At 41.9% G+C, this 23,787-nt stretch overlaps 1 protein-coding gene across 1 annotated transcript in view; it reads right to left on the bottom strand.

Annotated features, from left to right (window-relative positions):
- Nucleotides 1–2,903: 2,903 nt before the first annotated feature.
- LOC126998253 (agrin-like) overlaps nt 2,904–23,787 on the bottom strand; it is a 102,864-nt gene continuing 81,980 nt past the window's right edge. Inside the window, exons 2-3 of the mRNA XM_050859738.1 lie at nt 13,541–13,567; nt 2,904–2,959 (exon numbers count right to left, since the gene is read on the bottom strand). Coding sequence (XP_050715695.1) covers nt 2,904–2,959; nt 13,541–13,567 — 83 coding nt within the window. The remainder of the gene's footprint in view (nt 2,960–13,540; nt 13,568–23,787) is intronic.

The raw sequence follows: 23,787 nt of genomic DNA, 5'->3' as shown, positions 1-23,787 counted from the left end.
ATGCAAAACAAGGAGAGGAGAGGAGAAGAGTGAAAAAAAAGTAGAAATATTGAGCAGGAGCAGGAAAATGGGGAGATGAAATTAAAAGAAGGTGAAAATATGATAGGTGAGAGAAAAGGTGAGGAGGAGAAAGGAGAGATTTTGGAATGAGATGCAAAACGAGAAGGGGAGAGAAGCAGAGTGAAAAAAAAGAAAAAAAAGTAGAAATATTGAGCAGGAGCAGGAAAAAGGGGAGATGAAATTAAAAGAAGAGGTGAAAAAAGAGATGAGGAGGAGAGGAGAGAGATGCTGGGATGAAATGCGAAGAGAAGAGGGAAGAAGGAAAAGGAGGAAAAAGAGAGAAATTAGGAGCTAGAGCTAACACACAAAAAAATGGAGAGGGTTAAAGAGCTCAATGGAAGCTGAAAAAAAAACTTGAAAAAAAAAGTAAGAGGAAGACGAGGACGAGGAGGGAAGGTAATCGGGCACCTAACGAAGGGAACGGAATGGTACCTGGACCCCCCAAAAAAAGAGTGAGCTAAAAGGATCGAGTCCTAACATTGGCCTGACGTGAATTATGAAAAATTCGGGAAAGAAAAAAATGGACTGATTAATTTACGAACAAAAATAATTAAGTGGCGTCGGTAATTGGAGGAGGAGGAGGAGGAGGAGGAGGAGGAGGAGGAGGAGGAGGAGGAGGAAGAGGAAGAGGAGGTGGAAGAAGCAGAAGAGGAGAAGGAAAAGGAAAAGTATAGAGAGGAAAAGGGGAAAAAGGAATGGACAAACTTAACCGGTGAAGATAGATGAAAAGAAGGAATAAAATGGACGCATAAGAAAAAAACAAACAAAAGAAAGAAGGTTGGTAAATGGAGGATGTGAAGGACAATCTCTATTTATCTATCTATTCATCTGTCTATCTATCTATCTATTTTTCTATCTATCTATCTTATTACCCTATCCCTCCACTACGTAAGATAAATCAGGCTGCCTTGTCTGACCTTCTTCTGATGAATTTTCACAACACACACACACACACACACACACACACACACACACACACACACACACACACACACACACACACACACACACACACACACACACACACACACACACAAGGAAGGTAATATTGCACGAGCGGCTCTTCTCTTTATCTCTGTGACATTAAGCAGAGGCAAACTTATCATTCCTAATATTAATGAAGCACAACTGCCGTCCTCTTCTTCCTTTAGATGCGCTCTTTGAGGAGGACGCAGGACGGGGAGGAGGAAAGAAGGAAGGAGGAAAGAAAAGGAGAGCGGGAAAACAAAGGGATGGAACGAGCTTATGGATGAATAAATGAAGAAAGGAAAGAGGGAAAGAAGAAGGAAAAAATCTAATGAATGAATGAATAAACGTATGTATGAATGAATGAGTAAATGAATGAATGAATGAAGCAAGGAAGGAAGGAAGGGATGGTGGATGTGTGGACGGGTGGGTAGATGGAGGAGAGGATAGATGAAGGAGAGATTGAAGGAAGATGACAGACAGGCAAAGAGTAAAGAACAGGAAGAAAGGAAGGAAAAAAGAAGGAAAGAAGAATTCATAGATGGATAGATTGAGGAAGAAGACAGGGACAGATAAAAGAAAAGGAGAAGAGGAAGGGAGAAAGAAGAGGAGGGAAGGATTGGTCAGGATTTGAAAGAGGAAATGAATAATTGTCTTGTATGAGAGGGAAGAGAGGAAGAATGGCAGAAGAGGAAGAATGGAAAGAATGCAAGAGGAAAAAGAAAGTGAGAGAAGAGATGGGTGAATAGATGGGAGGAGAGACAGACAGGAAAGAAAGAAGGAATCGAAGGAGACAGAGACATGAGGGAAAGAAGAGGGAAAGAAGAGGGAAAGAAGTGTGTCATTAGCATTTTACTGAATACTCTTTGTCAACCCGGAAGAAAAACAATGCTGAGACACAGTAAACATGTCATTTATCACGCATAATGTGTAAAGAGATAACTTGCATTCATCTTACTTGTGTTAATGATGTTGGAAGATGCTGGGGATGATAATGAGAATTCTGATAATGATGATAGAGTAATACCAAACGTATAATCCAACAATTCCCGGCTAAATGTACTGAGGAGAGATGATGCTTCCATATTACTACTATACACAACATGATTCTATATAATTCAACGGTGCCTCTTCTTCAGGTCGTTTAGATAGAGAATTTATACTTCCTTAAGCCTACAAGAATGGCTAAGGTCATTCGGAACCTAAGGCCTATATTCTCAACCATTTTCACACCCCAAAACACCACAAACTAAGCTACAGTGTCTTTCACGGGCGGTGTTCTGAGCCAAATGTTAGTTTAACACGTGAACGCATCCCATACAAACTTCACAATACTTTTTCTTTTCCTGCGGCCTTGGGAAACAATCGTAGAGAAAACCCGAAACGTTTTTTGAATACGAGGATTACCAACACTCAAACTACACCATGTACCCACCACCAACACCACCGCCACGTAACGACTTACACCATGCCACCACCACCACCATCACCGCCATAAGGACCACACTTCCTACACCAACCTACAGGCAACACACTCGTGCTGGGAGAGGAGAGGAGGCAAAGAGAGACAAGGGAAGGCAAGGTAAGGTAAAGCAAGGAGGGATTGGGGAAGGCAGATCGGGAGAGCACAACCATAACCTCGAACAACACCCTTCAGACCCTCAACAGCAGCAGGAGCAGCACCACCAGCCATAACAGTGAGCACAGCAGTAACAGCGACAATAACCTGGACGTAGTATCAGCCGGAGCAGCCGTGGCATTTCAGCAAACCGTCTATTTTTATCCCTCTCTTTCCGCGACGCCAGAAGCCTGCCAGTCCAAACGCTCTCTCCAGCACGCCGCGACCGAGACGAAGAGTGGCAGCAATATCATAGCCGTCACAGAGGCGCGAGGGGGTCGTAGGGGAGTGAGGCTGGGAGAGCGAGGGACAGGACTGAAGGAATGAAGGGAAAGTTGGTGAGAGGGAGAGGGTGTAGATAGGAAGGGATGGCAGGAGGGTAGACGAGCTGAGAGGTAGTCAGGTAGGTGAGTAAGATGGAAAAGTGAAAAATTGAAAGAGATGTCGAGGAGGGAAGTATGAAATTGAGAAGGAATGAAGGGAAAGTTGGTGAAAGGGAGATGATATAGATTGAAAGGGATGGCAGGAGGGTAGACGAGAGGGAGGGAGGTGAGAAAGGAAGGTAATAAAAAGGAAAAATTGGAAGGGATCTCGAGGAATAAGGTGTTAAAATGAGGAACGGGAGCAAATTAAGGGAACAGAGGGGAAAGGAGGAGAGGGAGTGGGATGAACCAAGAATGATGGGAGGAGAGAAACGCGACAGCTGAAGACAAGAAAATATTTGTCCCTTCAATGTGTGTGTGTGTGTGTGTGAGTGTGTGTGTGTGTGTGTGTGTGAGTGTGTGTGTGTGTGTGTGTGTGTGTGTGTCTGTCTGTCTGTCTATCTGTCTCGTGTGCGTAGGAATTGAAAAGCGTCTACGGAAATAAAACAGTAAAACGTTACATAAAAAAAAAGTAGAAAAAAACCCCGAGGTCCCCCCTGTGTGAACCCAGTACTGGAGGGAATGAATAATGTATGATGTAGGTTCCCGGAGCTGGTCCTTTCCTCTTCCTTCCTCCCTCTCTTCCTCTCCCTCTTCCTCCTCCGGCCTGCCTCTCTATTTCTTTACCTGCGTCCCCTTACCTTTCCTTCCCTTTAGTTTCCCCTGTCATTTTTTTTTTTAGGTTTTCCGTGATTGTCTTCCCCCTTTCAGCTTTTTATTTTGTTTCTTTGTCACTAAACTCACTATGCATTCCTTCCTTTCCCTATCCCCCCCTTCGTTTCCTGCCCCTCTTTTCGATTATTTCTTAACTTCTTTCTATGTCAATCTTTATCACTGTTAGTCACTCCCTCTTCCTTTATTCATCTTCCTATCTCTCTCCCTCTTTCTCTCTCTGTCTCTCTTATTTTTCTCTTTTTCTTCTATTACTCTCTCTCTCTCTCTTCATTATTTTCTTCTTTCTCTTTCTCCTTTCCTTTATTACTATTTTCAACCTGTTCTGAATTCCTGTTCCCTCTCTTTATCCACTATTTTTTCCTTTCTCTTTCCCTTTCTTTTTCCTCCTACCTATATTTTTTTCCCTTTCATGTTGGGCCTCTCTATCTCTCTTCAGTTTGATCCCCCTGACCTTTATCTCTCTCTCTCTCTCTCTCTCTCTCTCTCTCTCACTGTCTGTCCCGAGAGAGAGAGAGAGAGAGAGAGAGAGAGAGAGAGAGAGAGAGAGAGAGAGAGAGAGAGAGAGAGAGAGAGAGAGAGAGAGAGAGAGAGAGAGAGAGAGAGAGAGAGAGAGAGAGAGAGAGAGAGAGAGAGAAAAAAAAAAGAGCTCGATGAGGCGTCACATCTTCCCTCCCCTCAATCCCCCTCCCCCTCCCCACCCCCCTCATTCTAACAAACGTCACTCAGAGGGAAGAAAAAATATACTCTCCCTTGGAACGTTCGTCTCCTGTTCAAGTAGACTCCGTTTGGTTTATGTATCTGTCTCTGTAAGTCATTCTCTTACTTTATTCTTATTTTCTTGTATACTTTAGTGGTCTTCATTCCTTTTCCCTGTTTATTTTCACCCCATTTGATTTGTTTCCTGTTTATTCCATTCTCTCATATTCCCATCCTTTTCCTTTATATTTTTCTTTATTTCGTTTGTTTCTTCTGTCATTCCACTTTTCTCCCATTTTCTAGCTCTATATTTCATCTCATTCCAGGCCTTCAGTCATCCCATTTTCTCTCCTTTTACCTTTTATGACTATTGTTTTTTTCTATTTCATCCGCTCGTGTTATTTTACTTTTTCTTCTTTCATTTCAGCACTTTATTTTTCTCTCTTCGTATATTTTCCTCCATCAGTCAGTATTCATTGCACTCACTCCGCTCTCGTTTCAAGCATTCAGTCAATCAAACATTACTCTCATTCTTTCGACTACGGTAAAAAAATAAAAAAATTGTTCCATATATCAGCATTTTTTTTCATCTCCTCTTTCAGTGCTTTATTGTCTCTCCTCATTGACAATAAAAAAAAATTCAATACCTTTCTCTTTTTCGTTCTCTCTCTATTCCTCTTTCGTGATCCTTTATTTATCATCAATGAGTCGGCTCGCACATACGATGAATGAGGAAGAAAAATGTGAACGAAACAATTACCTTTATGCAAGTGAGGACGCAATGTCTGTCTGTCTGTCCATCCGTCTGTCTGTCTGTCAGTCTGCCTACCACAAACACTCCACACTTGCCTGTTTGTCTTTCCATCCCGCAGCGGCATCAGGAAAAAAAAAGAGCTCGGATGTTGACTGGACGCTAATCAGATGTCAAATTATGCTCTTGTTTTCACTGCTATTTCCGTTTTTTAATGTGTGTTTGCTCTCCGTAGCATGAAGTCCAGCACCCAGGCAGGCGGGCATCATGCGGTTCATTACGTGCTGCAGGTGTGTGTGGGAGAGATAAATTCACCTGTGTTTACTGAAAGTGTGGGGTACGTAGGTAAGTGTGGTGTGTATGGTGCTGATGTGAGGTTTAGTAATAAGTATGTGCAGTAAATGTGGAGGAAATGATTGAATGTGTTGGTTTTCATATAGGTGGGAAGCTAAAAGCACGCATGTGATTTCTAAAGGTATGGAATATGTGTTGTGTAGTATAGGTTTGGGTGTGAGAAGGTGTGTGCAGAGTAGTGAATTAAGTAGTGAGTGAATGTATTGTTGGTGTGCTACTACTACTACTACTACTATTACTACTACTGCGTGTGTGTACTTCAAGTGACGTACAAATTAGAGGGTCTTCAGCAACATTCAACCCATCAACTTTACATTATCTAGCACCAATTTCTTTCAGAACGCTTTGAAATAAGACATGAGGCACCCTATCACACACCCCTACACACACACACGCATTCCCCTCTCCCCTCCCATACACACTAAACACACACGCACCACACCACACAGTTTCCATCCCTTACCCCAGGTCGAAATCTAAGCAAACACACCGCTGCCTATCACATCAGAAACCGTATAATATAAAGTCCACCCCATCTGCACCCACCTCACTCTTACTATATCCACTTTAAGCTGGATATTTCGCGGCAAAGAGGAGGAGAAAGAGGAAGAGGGGAAAGAAGAAAGAGACAGAAGTAGGAGGAGTCTATATAGCATCGATGAATTACGTATATATGGTGACGTTAAAAGCAAACTCCAATGATGTTATAAATTTAAAGAGATCACAGAGGCCTGAACTTTTAAGATACATAAATAAACGACGGAAAAGATCGGAATACAGGGCGTGACAGAGAGTAATGCGTCGAGGGGGAAAAAGAGAGACTCGAGAGGGAGGGAGAGAGGGGAAAATGGGGAATCCGAAGCGCTGGCAAATGTAAAGTGTCACTGTTTGCTCACAATCAGCGCTCTAAACAGTGTAAAAGGCTGACTCTTTCAGCTCTTCCATCGACTGACTTTCCCTATGTATCTTCTCTCTCTATCTATCTGTCTATCTATCAACCAATCTATCTATCTCCTTCTCTTTATATCTATCTATCTATCTATCTATCTCTTTCTCTCTCTAATATGGATGACCTCTCCTTCCCACCTACAGTATGTATAAAACGAATATTTGTATAAAGTTCACGGGAATAAAATAAGATCGTACAAACTTTAAGTACCATCAAGGTCGGTCAATCTTGTATACGAGAGAATGGAAAATGAAGAAAGTATCATACATTTGGAAGATGAGGAAGGGGGTTACGAGTGGATATGATAAAGAATGGAGAGAGAAAGAGGACAAAACGAGAGACAAAGGGAGGATCTAATTAGGCCGTAGCGTGTACTGGAATGGTATAGTTATTATGGTATGGTGTGTGGTTGGGTTATTAATGTTTCAGGAGGACGGCGAAGAAGGAGGGCGAGGAAGAGGAGGAATAGGGTGAAAAAGCGCTGTCGTGTGTTATCATCATACTACGTGGAGTACGGTGTTGCTACTTCGTTGTGTTGCGTCCCCTTATGTTCGTCTGACACGGCATGATGTTGTGTTATGGATGAGTCTCGTGTTTGAGGGTGCGTGTGGGGGGGGGGGGGGGGAGTGGGGAGTGTGTGTGTGTGTGTGTGTGTATGAATGTATGAATTAACTAAACACGTAAGGGGAAGAAGGAAAATAAGTGAGGGGAGGAAGGGAAGAAATATATATGGAGACAGACATCGTGACGGCGGCGAACACACACACACACACACACACACACACACACACACACACACACACAATGAGGGGAGAGAGTGAGGGGTCACGCTCTTCTTCGCCTTTCAAGAGTCGAGTGGCGGAACGCGATCTGCTCGAGAGTAACCTTACCGCGTCAACAAGGGGGGGGGAAGAGAGAGAGAGAGAGAGAGAGAGAGAGAGAGAGAGAGAGAGAGAGAGAGAGAGAGAGAGAGAGAGAGAAATAGACCATAATGTAGTAAGCAAATATCTCCAACAATACCATCCTATATCGTAAGTAAAAATATATACAAACGTTTACTACCAACAGTTTTCTAGTTTCTTTATCTCTATTTTTTTTCTCTCTATGCATGTTCCATCGATCCGTATACCGTTTGTTTTCTCTATTTTTATTATACTTTCTTTTTCCTTCGTTTTGTCTTTCATATTCCTCTTATTTCCACTTTCATCAAGGTTTCCTCCTTACAGACACAGTTTTTCTCCACGCTTTCTCTTCCATCTCCATCCTTCCATGGTCGAACCCTTTCTCCACCCTTCTTATCATCTCCTTTGTATTATTCCTCCTCTCCTCCATTCCTTATCAAACGGTTATCCTCCCTCTCCTCCTCCTCCTCTTCCTTACTCTCGAAAGGATTACCTATTCAATACGTCTCTCTCTCTCTCTCTCAAAACACATACACACACACACACACACACACACACACACACACACACACACACACACACACACACACACTGCACCAGAAAGACAAGAAGGAGGGGTGGAGGCGGCTTAAAAACATGCACGCAACCACAAACACACAGCACAAACACACCAACGTACGTGTTTGTAATCAAGTCCTGCAGTACGGACATCACGAACACCTGACTCCACGACCCGCCAAGCAACACGCTCATAAGGCGACACCACTAAGGCCATGTCGGATTCGAACCTCCTCACACCTTCCATGTAATCACCCCTACTTTACACCCTACCTGGGGACACTGCTGCACCTGCTAATTAGAGGAGACAGGTGAAAGAATCGCAAGCTGTAGTAATTGTAGTCGGAACACCTCCCCCCTCCCCCCTTCACCTCCCCTCCTCCCTGTTACCTTTCACTCCATTTCTTTCCCTTGTCCAAATCCCTTCCAAGCATGTGACTGCAATTTATGGTTTTATTTTTAAACCTTATCTTTCTTTCTTTCTGGTTTTCTTTCTGTGTGTGTGTGTGTGTGTGTGTGCGTGTGTTATCACTGTTGTTGCTGGAACTGAAATACCGACGTTGACAAGAGAAAATGATTATTATTCTTGCAACATTAAGCACTAAATCTCACTTTTTTTTATACTTTTCTTTATGGTATTTGTTTTTTTGTGAGTGTGAGGAGAATGAGTGAAACAATTACTTCTTCATATATTTTATTGGCATGGTCGTAATGGCTTTTAACTTACAAAATGTTAAAGAAGAGACAATGGGTACATTTTCATTAATACAATTCCAAATAATCCTGATTTTATTTACATTACAACACATACCCGCTTTCTCTCACCATACCTCCTCTACATCTCCTACCTCATCACTATCCTCCTCCTCCTCATCATCATCATCATTATCATCATTGTAAGTTCACTACAAGACAAAAGCCTTTTCCTACTCTTTTCCATTTCTGTCTGGTGTTTGTGTACTGAACTCTGCTTCGTTCAAGAGTTCCAATTACACCTCTCCACCTGGTTTTCTCTGCCTGGTGTCTGTGTATTCAATCCTGCTTCGCCCAAGAATTCCAATTTCACGTTTCCACCTGATGTTTTCTGCCTGGTGTTCGTGTACTCCATTCTGCTGCGACAAAGGCTCTAATTACACCTCTCCATCTGATTTTCTCTGCCTTGTGTAAGTTGTGTTCGTGTACTCCATTCTGCTGCGACAAAGGCTCTAATTACACCTCTCCACCTATATTTTCTCTGCCTGGCGTTCGTGTACTCCATTCTGCTTTGACAAAGGTTCGAGTTACGCCACTTCATTTGATTTTGTCTACCTACCTTGCCTTATACACTTCCTGGTTTGCCATCCTGTTAATTTTCCAGCCCGTGCGTTGTTGCCAGGACAATGGATCATACGCCCTACCTTATATCACCTTGGAAACTGAGCCCCCACTTGCACTAGCCCCCCTCACCACCACCACCACCACCCTTCACACGACAGCACAGTGCAGCAATACCACGCACAGACAAACATGAACAGAACAGATACTGGCAACTCACACACAATCAAAGGTTCGTGTGAAAGAGGACGCATGAGAGAGGGAAAGCGTAGTTTGAGTGTGTTTTTGTGTGTTTCATGTTTGTTTACCTCTGTGTGTGTGTGTGTGTGTGTGTGTGTGTGTGTGTGTGTGTGTGTGTGTGTGTGCTACTGTTTTTTTTTTTCCTGCTCGTGTTTATATGTATATCTTTCTGTCTATATTTTTTACATGTTTGTGTATCTGTATTCAACACACACACACACACACACACACACACACACACACACACACACACACACACACACACACACACACACACACACACACACCAATAAACACATCAGGAGTACCAGGAACAGCCTCACACCTCCCTCCAATAAACACCTTTAATTTACCTTCACCTGCCGTTCGTGACCCCCATCGCTGACCTTCCATTACAGGGATGAAGGGGGAGGCCACGGGGAAGGGAGGAGTTAGTGAGGGAAGTGGAGGAGGAGGAGGGAGAGATTAGAAGGGGGAGATAATGGGAGGGGCGAGGGGGTAATGGGAGGGAGGAGGGGGAAGGATGGGGAGGATGATGGACATGGGAAGGGGGTGCTGGGATGGAAAATTGATGGGAAAAAAATAAACAAAGAGAAAAAAGGGAATGGAAGGGTCAGTGGGAAGAGGTCAACACGCATTGCATCACATAAAAAACACTCATAAAACACCAAACAAGTGAAAAAAAAAGAAGTTAACTATGCAGAGGTAGTTTTCACATGGTTTCTTTTGAGTACATATGGCTGTATAGAAGTAACAGGGGTGGCACGAGACGGGGAAGGGGCAACTCAGATGTCACTACTGTACAACTGGGAGTGCCACCAATGACTGACACGATACACCAACACGAAGCCATAGGACCTGAACGTTAGAGAGAGGGAGGAAGAGACGAGGGAGAGTAAAGAAAAGATACAATAGAGAAAAGCATGTAGTAGCAAAGCAAAGCAAGGCAAGGCAGAGGAAAGATGACAAAGGTGAGAGATATAAAAACAGAGGTGAACAGACTGTAGGAAAGGGAAAGAAATCACAATAAGAAGAGAAGGGAATACAGAGAGGACAGTGGAGTGAAGAAGCATCATGGAGAGAGCAGAGGGGAGGAGGAGGAGGAAGAGTAGGAGGAAAGGTTGAGTGGAGAGCGAGGATTGTTGAGAGGAGAGATGAAAGGAAGGAGAAAGGGGCTGAGTGAGGGAGAGGAGAAGAGGATTAAGGTGTGGGATGTGGAAAGGCTGGAAATTGGTGAGACATGTGTGTGTGTATTGGACGAGAGAGAGAGAGAGAGAGAGAGAGAGAGAGAGAGAGAGAGAGAGAGAGAGAGAGAGAGAGAGAGAGAGAGAGAGAGAGAGAGAGAGAGACACAAACACATACGCACAAGCACACAGGCACATAATCACACACACAAAAAAATCATCATATTGTTTGAACACACAATACAAAGTTTACGGCTTAGGACAATGCAGCGCGCAGTAATTATCGAAACAGAAGCCTTTTATTGGCATTTAATCTCTGTGTGCTCCTCGAACAATAAGAATCTGTCTACTAATACTTTTTTTCAGAACGATCAGACGGCGAACAACATTAACACAAAGGGAGGCAAAGAGCTTTGCGTACCGGCGTTTGTTATTCAATGCATTCAGTATTTCGCTCGTTAATGAAATAATAAAAACGTATTCAACATTTTCATTTTACATTGATAAACTCCTGCTTCTACCACAGCCCCCTTTCCACCCCCCCTCAAGCCTCCCCCCCTCTCTCTCTCTCTCTCCCCGCCGGCTTTATAATATTGCCAAACCTTGATTTTTTAATATGCATTTTTTTATATCTTTGCGTTCGATGAGACCAAACTCACACCGTCACCGCTACCGCCCCCACCGCCGCCGCTGTGTTTGGTGAAAGGAATGAACTATTTACGGAATGCCAAAGTTTATATCACCACCTCTTTTTCAATATATATTTATAGGATGACCTCCACTTGCCTCATAACACGACCACCACCACCACCAACACCACTACCACCACCACCACCTCGATCCTCCCTCCCATCCCCCAGCTTACTCTCTCTCTTCCTCCCTCCCTCTCTCCCTCTCCCAGCCTCTCACACCCCCGTACCCCCGTCCTCTCTGCCTCCACCGAAATAAAATAATAATAATCTCTCGCCGCATCGCCCTCAGTCGGGAAAAATAATCATTCTTGTTATCAACCTTTACTGATTAAACCCTGACCGCCACACACACACGTCCCCCCCCAAAAAAAAAAAAAAACACACACACGGCTGACTGCACCACCTGACGTCATAGTGTTTTAGAGCGGTGATAAATGGAAAGGGAGATGAATGGTGAAGATAATAATGAAAAGAAAATACATGTGAGCTCTGTCCTCTACTATAATTCAGGTTTTATTAGGTCATTCCCTCTCTTTAGCGCGGCCTTCTCTGTTTCTTCCTCTATTCTCTAGTCTTGTCCTTTCTGAACCCTACCATGTCAAGATTTCTTTCTCTCCTCTCCTTCTCTTCATCCAATCTTCCCTGCCATGTATTCTGTTCTGCCTTGCAATCTCTTTCTCTTACATTACCCCGAGCTACCTTACCTTCTCTCCCTTCTTCTCCTTCTCCTCGCCTTCCTCCTACCTGTCAAAACCAGCCTCCTATGCTCATTCCCTCCTGCCAAACCTTGCCGTGACATAACGTTTAAACTTTAAGTACATGCTGTTTAACTTCTACTGCCCATCCTCCTCCTCCCTCCATACAACACTTAAGTACATGCTGTTTAACTTCTACTGCCCATCCTCCTCCTCCCTCCCTACAATACTTAAGTACATGCTGTTTAACTTCTACTCCCCCTACTCCTCCTTCCTCCCTACAATACTTAAGTACATGCTGTTTAACTTCTACTCCCCCTACTCCTCCTCCCTCCCTACAATACGTAAGTGCATAAGAACATAAGAACATAAGAACGCAGGAGTCTGCAAGAGGCCGGTAGGCCTGTACGAGGCAGCTCCTAAGCTTTAACTTCTACCCCCTATCCTCCTTCCATGGTCCCTAGTCTATTTTTAATGTGACATGCTGTTTAACACTACTGCCCATACTCCTCCTCCCTCCCTACAATACTTAAGTACATGCTGTTTAACTTCTACTCCCCCTACTCCTCCTCCCTCCCTACTATACTCCGCACCACACACTCTAACATCCGCAGCTAAAATCCCCAACCAACATCACAGCATCTTGCCCTTCCCCCAGTCTCTTCTGCCCCACCCGATCCCAACTTCATCCACGTCTCCCCTTTTTCCCAGCCCCCACCTCCACTCCCTCTACAATACGCCCCACCACACACTGCAACACCAGCAACTATAACCCCCAAACAACCTCACCCAATCTAGCCATCCCAAGAGGCTCTCCTGCCTCATCCCGTCCTCACCTCATTCCCCCTCCCCCTGCCACCTCAACCCTCCACCGCACCACAATTGGAAGCAGCCACAACTACAGACCTCAACCAACCTCACCCAACCTTCCTCTCCCTCCATCTTCTCCTGCCCCATTATGTCCCAGCGTCATCCTCCCCCTTCCCCTTACCCCTCCCCACCCCCCCCAGCGTGCTTCAGCTTCTCTCCAACACCCGCGAGCCCCGTAATGAAGCCTCGGGGCAAATATCTATAATCCTACTTCATTAAAAGAGTTAATTGGTCCATGAATATATTAATTGCAAATATTAAGAGCGGCCCGGCCATTGCATTTTGCTCCTAGGCGAATTGTTATGATACACATTTTTAGGGGCAGTGAGGTGGAGGCAGAGGGGGCACGGGGGAAGGAGAAAAAGGGGGTAGGGGGAAGGGATATGAGGAAGAGAAAGGGGGGGAGGGACCAGGGGAGGGGGATTATTACAGTGTAGCACATACAGACAAGAGATAATTAATATTGTGCAAACGTACGCAAGTAAGCACTCAACCACACACACACACACACACACACACACACACACACACACACATACACACACACACACATATAAGCAAACAAGCAAACAAGAGACAAGCTATTTACAGTACCTTGCCTTGGACGAGCCGTGGTCACACCTGCAAAGACACATAAGACATTAATTTACAGACAGGTAACAACAACAACAACAACAACAACAACAACATCAACAACAACAAGAACGAAAACAATGATATTAACAGCAGTGCGAATACAGACACAGACATTAACTGACAATTCAAGGACATAGAAAATTGTACAAACACTTCAACACAAACAGACACACACACATGAAAACATAAACAAAGCAAACAAACATATTTACAGACGCAATAAATTTCAAACAAATTTTAATGCAAATCCGTTTAAACATTTGAAATAACATTATTACCCGCATAAATTCATATGTAAAAAGAGAGAGAAAAAAGCTGCAGATGTAAATTTAGCCATAACCAACACAATTTGCACGCACACACAAACTCCACATTTCATTATTTAACAGAAACACGAATGGCAAGTTTAACGTTCGGCAGATTAACACATACACACAACATCCCTAATTTGCATGCGACATGGACACATTTACCCATATACAAAGCTGCACACACACACACACACACACACACACACACACACACACACACACACACACACACACACTGGGATATATTAAACTCAAATACATCATGCACCGAGTCACATACACACACATACACGCACAAACGGAAACAAACACACACACACACACGCGCGTACATACACACAGCTCAGCGTATTTCAAAGCACCATGTACCAAAACACAAACACACACACACACACACACACACACACAGAGAGGCACACACACACACACACCAGCACATTAACGCCAGGGAGAATATCCACACACACACTTGGATACTTAACATGCGGCATAATGGCTACTAATATGCCCCGAGAGGATTTTCTTGCACTCATTACAAGTTCATTCTGTGCAAGTTAAGAGAGTTTAGGACCCGTTCCGAGGAGTTTTATCATCCTCGGGTACACAGGGCGGCAGGAAACTAGTGAAGGCAAGCGGTTACTGCGGACATACAGAGGACAACAGGAAAACAAACCAAGGAAAGGGAGAAAGGGTGAAAAAATGGAAGAAAAGGAAAAGGGAAAACCAAAAAGACGGAGAGGAAGGAAGCTAGTGAAGGCAAGCGCTCACTGCGGACACCCAAAGGACAACAGGAAAATAAACTGCGGAAAAGGAGAAAAAAGGTGATAAAAGGGAAAAGGGAAAAACAAAAACATAGGGAGGCAGGAAACTAGTGAAGGGACGCGGTTACTGCGGACACCCGAAGGACAGCAGGAAAACTAGCTGAAGAAAAGGAGAAAAAGGTGGAAAAATGGAAGAAAAGGAAAACAATGAAAAGGGAAAACCAAGAACATAGGGAGGCAGGAAACTAGTGAAATCACGCGCTCACTACGGAAACCCAGAGGACAAAAGGAAAACAAAATATAGAAAAGGAGAAAAAGTGAAGAAAAGGGAAAAGGGATGAAAAAGGAAAACAGGACAACTCCCAAAATATTACATCCAAAAAATAAAAAAAAACAAGATAAACTATTAATTATCAAATGAGAACAGAAAAAAAACAAAACAAAACGCAAAGGATCTAGAAAATTAATCCTATGGAAACAAAGAAAACAAAACAAAGATCTAAATAAACGAAAAGAGGCAATGGTTATACTGAAGAAAATAATCTTGAAATACAAAACGTTGAAGGTAAGAAAGATAAAGACAAACAACCAAGAAACACACAAAGGCAAAGAAAACTGATACGCACACAGGAAATTAACGAGAAAATGAGGGAGGGAGAGAAAATGAGAGAATGGGAGACTTGCAAGAGGAGAAGAAGAAGGAAACAAAACACCATCACCATCAGCAAGAGGAAGAAGAGGAAGAGGTAAGACAGAGGAAAGAAAAGGAAAAAGAAATAGCACTCCCAAGAAGGACAAGAATAGAGTAAGAGAGGAAAGACGAGAAATAGCACAAGGTAACCAGGAAGAAGAGACAAATAACGGTAAAAAAAGAACCGTCACCAGGAAAAGGAAAAAAAAGAGGAAAAATCAATTGAGTAAAAGGAAAAAAGGAAAATAAAAGCATACCACCGCAAGTAGAAACAAAAGAAACAGAGGAAGAAGAAGGAGGAGATGAGGAGAAGAGGGGAAGAGGAAACACATGCAGAACCACAAACACGAGCAGAAACAAGAGTAACAACAAGAGGAAGAGGAAGAAGGAATCAAATAAACAAAGAGACAACAAGAACACTGACGAAACAGGAACCGGAAGAGGAGTGGAGGACAGGGAAGTGAAGGGAAGGGAAGGAGAGGCGGAAATAGGAAGAGGAAAGGACAAAGGGAAGAGGTTCAAGAGGACAACAGCTGAAACAAGTGTCAGAGAGGCAAAGGACACAACTGAACCTTGTCTCTCATTCCTCTTTCCTTCCCTCCTGGGGTGCAAAAGAAAGGAAAAGAAAAGAAAATGGAACTGCAAGGGCACGAAAGAAAAATGGAAGGGAGAACGATAAAGAAGTTAAAAGAATCAGGTAAATAGAAGAAAAAAACACTAATTCGTTACCAGTAGAGGGAAAAAAAGGTTGGTTAAGCAATAGATGAAAAAAAAAAAAATATATATATATAGATAGATATATATATATATATATATATATATATATATATATATATATATATATATATATGTATATATATATTGTCTCCTTATAATGAATGATACATACGAAAAAAAAAGAGTACAAAGACCTATTACCATAATGACTTACTGAAGGGATAAGAAATAGAATAATAGACAATATAAAAAAAAAGAAATGGTAAAGAAATAAATGGCTATCTAATTAGCTCGGATATGTAGCAAAAAAGGAGGAAAGAAAGAGGAGGAGAAGCAAGATAAATTAATGAACGCAGGAAAATATAAAAAAAGGAGAAAAATAAAATACGATGGAAGTAAAATAAATAAAGATGACTTGCAAATATAATACGCAAAAACTATGTTTAGAAAATATCAGATAATTAAGAAGTACCTGGAAAGAAGATGAAGGCAAAGCAGAAAAAGGAAAAAAAAAGTAAATTAGATGATAATGCTGAAGAAGAGGAAGTTAAATCTCTCTCTCTCTCTCTCTCTCTCTCTCTACTTTAACAGATTACGTTCCCCTCCACAAAACCCTGTTATTCTTCCTCCTCTTTTTCTCCACTTGTTTGGTTCTTCTCCTTTCTTCCATTTATTTTCCTCCTCCTCCTTCAATGATTTATGCTCCACTTATTCATTTTTCTTCCTCCCTCTGCTAATTGTTTCCTCCTTTCTCTTTCTTTAACATATTTTTGCTTCCCCCTCGCTTCGCTTATTAATTTCTCGGAATCTCTGTGTGTCTGTCTGTGTGTATGTATGTTCGTGTGTGTCCTCCTCTTTCTCTCTCTTTCTCTCTTTTTCTTTTCCTTTCCTTTCCATTAACTTTGCTCTTTTTCTTTTCCTTTACCTTTCCCTCAATTAGCTTTTATTTCCGACTCTTTCTTATCATCCCTTCTCATCGCATCCTGTCCCTTCTTTTCCCTTTCCATGCCTTCTCTTAATCTATCCTCAATGCCCTTCCTTTCACTTCCCTTTCCTTTTCTTTCTTTTCCATCCCATCCCTTTCCATGCCTATCCTTTCCCTTACCATCACTTTCCTTTCTTTCCCCTCCTCTACTTACCCTTCCTTTCCCTTCCTTTCTTCTCTCTTTCCCTACCGTTCCTTCCTTCCTTTCATCTGCTCATCTTTCCCCTTTCCTTACCCTCCCCTTCTTCCCTATCCTCTCTTTACCTCATTATCCCTTAGCTTCCCTTCCCCCTTCCCTTCCCCTCCCCTTCTGATAGTTACAAACAGATTGAGAACTGTCCTCGGTAAAAAGCTACGATTTCTCATGTGATTTTTTTTCTTTGTCTTTTGGTCCAGAGCATTTTAAAACGAAGCCAATGACGGGGATAATGAAAACGTCAAACGGGGGAATACAAAGAAAACGGAGAATGAGACCAAGCAGAAGAAAAATGAGAAAAAGAAAATGGGATTGAAAAACGGAGAGAAATTAAGAGGAAAAGAGAAGTGGCGCCAAAACGAAGAGACTGGGAAGTAAAAAAAAAAAAAAGAGAGAAAGAAAAGTCTGGAAATGTGGCGGAAGAATCAGTTAATGGAGCCAAGGGAATTAAAGAGGAGGAGGAGGAGGAGGAAGACGAGCAAAAGTAAGAAAAGATGGAGGAGTAAGGAAAAACAAAAAAACGGTGAAGAAGAAATAGAAAAAAATAATAATAGGAAGTGATGGAGGAAACGAAAATAAAGCAAAAATAAAATAAACAGAAGAATAAAACAGAGGAAATAAGCAAAGGAAAAAGTCTAAGACAATAAAATAATGAAAAAAACAATAAAAAACAGGAAAGGAAAGAAAAACAAAACCTACGAAGAGAGAAAAAAAACAGATGTAGTACAAGACAAAACATTTAACGAGAGAGAGAGAGAGAGAGAGAGAGAGAGAGAGAGAGAGAGAGAGAGAGAGAGAGAGAGAGAGAGAGAGAGAGAGAGAGAGAGAGAGAGAGAGAGAGAGAGAGAGAGAGAGAGAGAGAGAGAGAGAGAGAGAGAGAGAGAGAGAGAGAGAGAGAGAGAGAGAGAGAGAGAAGAGAGAGAGAGAGAGAGAGAGAGAGAGAGAGAGAGAGAGAGAGAGAGAGAGAGAGAGAGAGAGAGAGAGAGAGAGAGAGAGAGAGAGAGAGAGAGAGAGAGAGAGAGAGAGAGAGAGAGAGAGAGAGAAACACGACGAACTCCAACTTTCCACATTAACGAGAAAAAAAACATTCCCTCAGTATTTCTTTTTTATATATTTATGAGCAAGAATTACCTCGGGATACTAGAAAATGCTTTAACACAAACAAACAAAGCGATAACAAAACCAACACATATATAAAAAAATACAACTATAATAACAAAATAATACATATCAAATGAGTCCCTTTTCACAAGCAAACAAACACATAACAAAACCAACATACATAACAAAAACGAAAACAAACAATAATGACAGCAGGTATAACAAAAAAAAAAATCAAACGAGACATTTTTTTTCACATATTGCTTTCGTCAATATGTATTTTTCTTTTTACCTGTCAACAAACACCTGTATAGCAAACTAATTAGCCAAACACCCTAACTAAAATTAATCTCTCTCTCTCTCTCTCTCTCTCTCTCTCTCTCTCTCAGACACAGCCCATGATCCCATTATATCAGCTTTAGAAAATTGGAATTGCTTCTTGGATAATCTACGACTTTTATGGACCTTCTTTCTCTCCTACATTATCTCCTCCTCTTTTTTTTATCTCTCTCATCCTCTTTTTCCTTTCCTCTTCATCGCTCACTCGTTCCATCCTCTCTTTCCTTCATCTCGTATTCTCACTCCCTTTTTCTTTCGTCTCGACCTCTCTTTCCATCTTCTATCACTTTTTCCTTTCCTCATTTTTTACGTTCTTCTATCCTTTCGTTTTTTTTTTCTTCCTAAACTACTTTGCACCGACAAGGGACATGCGAGTACAAAAAATCACAAAATATCCTCCTCCTCCTCCTCCTCCTCTTCATGTTAGTCTCCTCGTTATGTATGGAAGATATAGTGGCGTTTACCTGAGAGAGGGCGCTCATGTGTGTGTGTGTGTGTGTGTGTGTGTGTGTGTGTGTGTGTGTGTGTGTGTGTGTGTGTGTGTGTGTGTGTGTGTGTGTGTGTGTGTGTGTGTGTGTGTGTGTGTGTGTGTGTGTGTGTGTGTGTGTGTGTGTGTGTGTGTGTGTGTGTGTGTGTGTGTGTGTGTGTGTGTGTGTGTGTGTGTGTGTGTTCTAAAATCGTAAATCTACCTGTGAAATGAGATGAAAAGTGAAAACAAGACAACAAGAAGAGACAGGCAGATACAGAGACTCGTATTTAAGAACAGAGAAACTTCCATACAATAACAAGCTTCTCTTTACCTGCCCACTCCACCTGCGTCATCACAGAGCGGGGCAGAAAATCACCTGTGTGTGGGAGCCGTACTAAAGAAACGCCTGCATGGCTAATGAGCGAGGCTTGGCCAGGTGAAGAAGAGCAGGAACCTGGAAAGACCGACGAAGAAGAAAAACACGGGGAAAAGTAAACACACACACACACACACACACACACACACACAGAGAGACACACACACTCACACACACACACAGGGGAGGATAGACCGTGTTGTTGTTGTAAGACATGAAAGGAGAAAGGAAGAAAGGGAGAAAGGACAATGGGATGACCTACCTATCTATAGCCCGCGAGAAAAGGTGTTTGTAGAAGGGAGATGTAGGAAGTTAGGTGACATAGGGAGACTCATCAGTCCATCTATATTGTTCTTTTTTTCTCGCGTATATACATTTCTTTTCCTGTACTATCCCTTTGTAAATTGCTAAGGGGAAAGATGTAATGGTGTTTTTTTTAAGTCGAACATCTAACATTTCTTTTACTATTTCATATATATATTTTTTTTGTTTTCATTGATTCTATTGGATAGCGATACTTATAATGTTGCCTCTTATATTTTTCTCACATAAAAACTCTTCTCCATATCAATTTTCCCCTTTGTAAAATGCTAATTGGGAACGTAATATGATGGTTCAAAGTCAAACGTCTCATTTTTTTACAATTTTATACTTTTTTTTCATTGACTTAATTGGGAAGCGATAAAAAGTTTCTTTGTATTCAACTTTTCAATTTCTTTCAAGGGTAAGCTTCCCGACGTTTAGTTCTCAGCGCGCCGACTAAAACCGAGACTCTTTAAGGCACTCTGATAATTAGGAGATATTCGCAGGCCCGCCACGCAACGCAGACTCCACTGGCACGCGCCGGTGGACTAACTAGCGAGACAGCCGTGACAGCACAAGGCATAACACCTACCCCCCTCTACCTGCTTGTCACCTGCTCCCGTTTCCTGTCTACCCATCATCCCGTTTTCCAAGTCCTATTGTCATCCCTGTACTCTTTTTCCCCCATCTTATTGTCCTTTTCTTCCTTTACATGTTTTCCTCCTCTCTCTGATGTCCCTTCTTATAATCCTATTGCCATACTCTTGCCCTTTCTTCCCTTACTTATATTCTTTTACTTCTCCGCCTAATTTTTCTCCCTTCGGTTTTGTCTTTATTTGTATCTCGCTCTTTTCTAGTTCCTCCCTCACATCTGCCCCCTCCTTTCTCTCTATGCCCCCTGTTCTATTCCTGCTAACTTCCCCCCTGTCACCCTCTTCTTTAACCTCTCCTTTTCTAGCTCTACCGTCATCCCTACACTTCTTTTTTACGTCATATTTTGCCCTCCTCTCTCATTTATCTGTATTCGCTTATCTCTCACCATCACCTCTTGTCCTCTCCAGCATCTCCTCTCCTCTCCTTTTATTACTCCTTCTTCTTGTTCCTCCTACATCGCCTCCTCCTCCTCCTCCTAGGCTATGCTGCAACACACGCCAGTAAACACACACACACACACACACACACACACACACACACACACACACACACACACACACACACACAGGCCAGCGTAGGGATGAATAACAACAACACACACACGGCAATACAGGAACATGTTTACACAGACACACACACACACACTACTGATCATAATATAAGCAATAACATAACACCAATCCCTAAAAGTCTTTGTGACGAGTATGTTTATGGTAATGAATCGCCGTCCGTTGCCACACGTCCCTGCGCACCATTCCATCGCTAATCTTATTATTAATATTTGAGCGACTAATGGCCGTTTATAATCCACCGGCTACAGCGGCCATGCGTTAGGCGGCACAAAAAAACGCACTCACCTGTACACCTGCCTTGTCTGCTCATTACCTGGGCAACTGCGGCCATTTTAATGAACGCTAATGAGTGTCGTCTTTTGTTTGAGTGTGATGGTGATGGCCGTTGCTGTTTGTATTGTGAATGGCGGGGATACGGACACACACACACACACACACACACACACACACACACACACACACACACACACACACACACACACACACACACACACACACACACACACATGTCCTGTTTGCCACACGACACACAACAAACATCAGAGACTAACGAGCCTGTGATGATATTCAGACTACAACTTACAGTGCTATCTCTCTCTCTCTCTCTCTCTCTCTCTCTATTTTCTGGTGTGTAAGTGTGTTTGTGCGTGTGTGCCAACTCCAAAGGGATTCATAAACATCAAACGAGGTCGTGACGCAATTAATATCACGCTCGGAATATACATGTTTAAAACGCCGGACTCTGTGTATCACCGCCGCCATCAAGAAGTGTTTAGTTATATATATATATATATATATATATATATATATATATATATATATATATATATATATATATATATATATATATATATATATAAATATATATATATATATATATATATATATATATATATGTATATATATGTATATATATATATATATATATATATATATATATATATATATATATATATATATATAGATTTTTTTTTTTGTGATGACATGTGTGTGTGTGTGTGTGTGTGTGTGTGTGTGTGTGTGTGTGTGTGTGTGTGTGTGTGTGTGTGTGTGTGTGTGTGTGTGTGTGTGTGTGTGTGTGTGTGTGTGTGTGCACTTATTCAGAGCTTGCAAAGTCTATTCAGTTCTCTACCTGACTCATTTACAAAGGAATAAAAGCAGTTACAGATAAACATTTACCAAAGGAACACGTACTTATAAAACATATCTACAAACAATTGCAAAAGAAAAGAAATATTTACAAAGAAACACAAACAGAGGACGAGTCAAAAAAGAACATTCCCTTTATAACCTACACACACACACACACACACACACACACACACACACACACACACACACACAACCCCCCCCCCCCACACACACACACACGTACTAACACTAACACTAACACTCCACTTCCATTCCCCCACACACACTCCACACTTTCCATTCCTCTCCTCATTACCCTTTACTAGCGTGTCAGGGCATTACACAACGTTCCAGTACTCGCTATACATAATGAAGAGACCCGATCTACAAAACTTCGGTGTGGACACAGGCTGCACCCACTCTAGCATTAATGAACTGCCGGCTCACTGTTTGCTCTTTCCGTCTTTTTATCTTGAGCCTTGGCTTAAATTTCTTCTTTGTCTCCTTCATTGTCTCTCAAATGCGTAAAAAAAACTAAGTTGAAATCTTGCAATCATCAAATATGCAACGAGTTTTAATAATCTCTCTCTCTCTCTCTCTCTCTCTCTCTCTCTCTCTCTCTCTCTCTCGTGTGTGTGTTCATTCATAATTAATGTTTAATATCACATAAACTCAATCTCGGCCGTAAAAACGAAACGCTCGTGCCTCGAAATGTCTCTTATAATCTTAAAAAAAAAATTACGTCTTTCTACTTTTCCTCCTTTTCTGTATTCCTCTTTCTCACTTTATTTTCATTCCATTCTTATCTATCTCCTGTTTTTCCCATCTTATTACTGTTCTCCGTCTTCATTTTCGCCAGCTTCATTATCATAATCTTATTCTTTTCTTTCTTCAACTTTTCCTTCTTTCTCTTCTCTTTTTTTTTATTTTCATCTAATTATATTTTTCTTTACTTCCTCTTCTTCTACTTCTTCCGATTCATATTCTTCTTTTCTTCTATTTTTTATTCTTATTCCTCTTTGCTTTATCATTATCCTATCCTTCCTCGTCCTTCCTCCTCCTCCTCCTCCTCTTCCTGCTCGTTCTCCATAATAATAAGCTTCCTCGTACTTTCATTTATACTTGCATACGGACATCCTCCTCTGTGCATCCGCTTACTAAATATTATGCGTATGTGTGTGTTTGTGTGTGTGTGTGTGTGTGTGTGTGTGTGTAGGTGAGGAGTAAACTGGTGGGCATAATCCGTAGAGTTAATTAATCTTATGGCGTTCAAGATGATGCCCAAGTGTAATGATAATAATAAGAAGAATATAAATAAGAGTAAGAATAAGAATAAAAATAAGAAGAGAGAGAAAAAGAAGAAAGACGAAGAACAGGAGGAAAGAAGAAGAACAAGAAGAACAAGGAGATGAAGATGAGCAACAAAAATAATTCATAAAAACAATAATACTTACGCTATCCACAGCCATAAAGACGCCGCGCCAGACACCTGCACAACCAGATTAAGGACGCACTCAAAATTATCTTCATCAGCTCAGGTAAGGCGAGGCAAGGCAGGTAAGCGTGGGAAGTGTGCAAAGCCGCGTGTAACCGGATTAG

The sequence above is a fragment of the Eriocheir sinensis genome, chromosome 2 (genome assembly GCF_024679095.1).
Source record: "Eriocheir sinensis breed Jianghai 21 chromosome 2, ASM2467909v1, whole genome shotgun sequence".
NCBI classification, from domain to species: domain Eukaryota; kingdom Metazoa; phylum Arthropoda; class Malacostraca; order Decapoda; family Varunidae; genus Eriocheir; species Eriocheir sinensis.
Note: the sequence above shows the minus strand (reverse complement) of the source record. Positions and strands in the feature narration are given on the sequence as shown.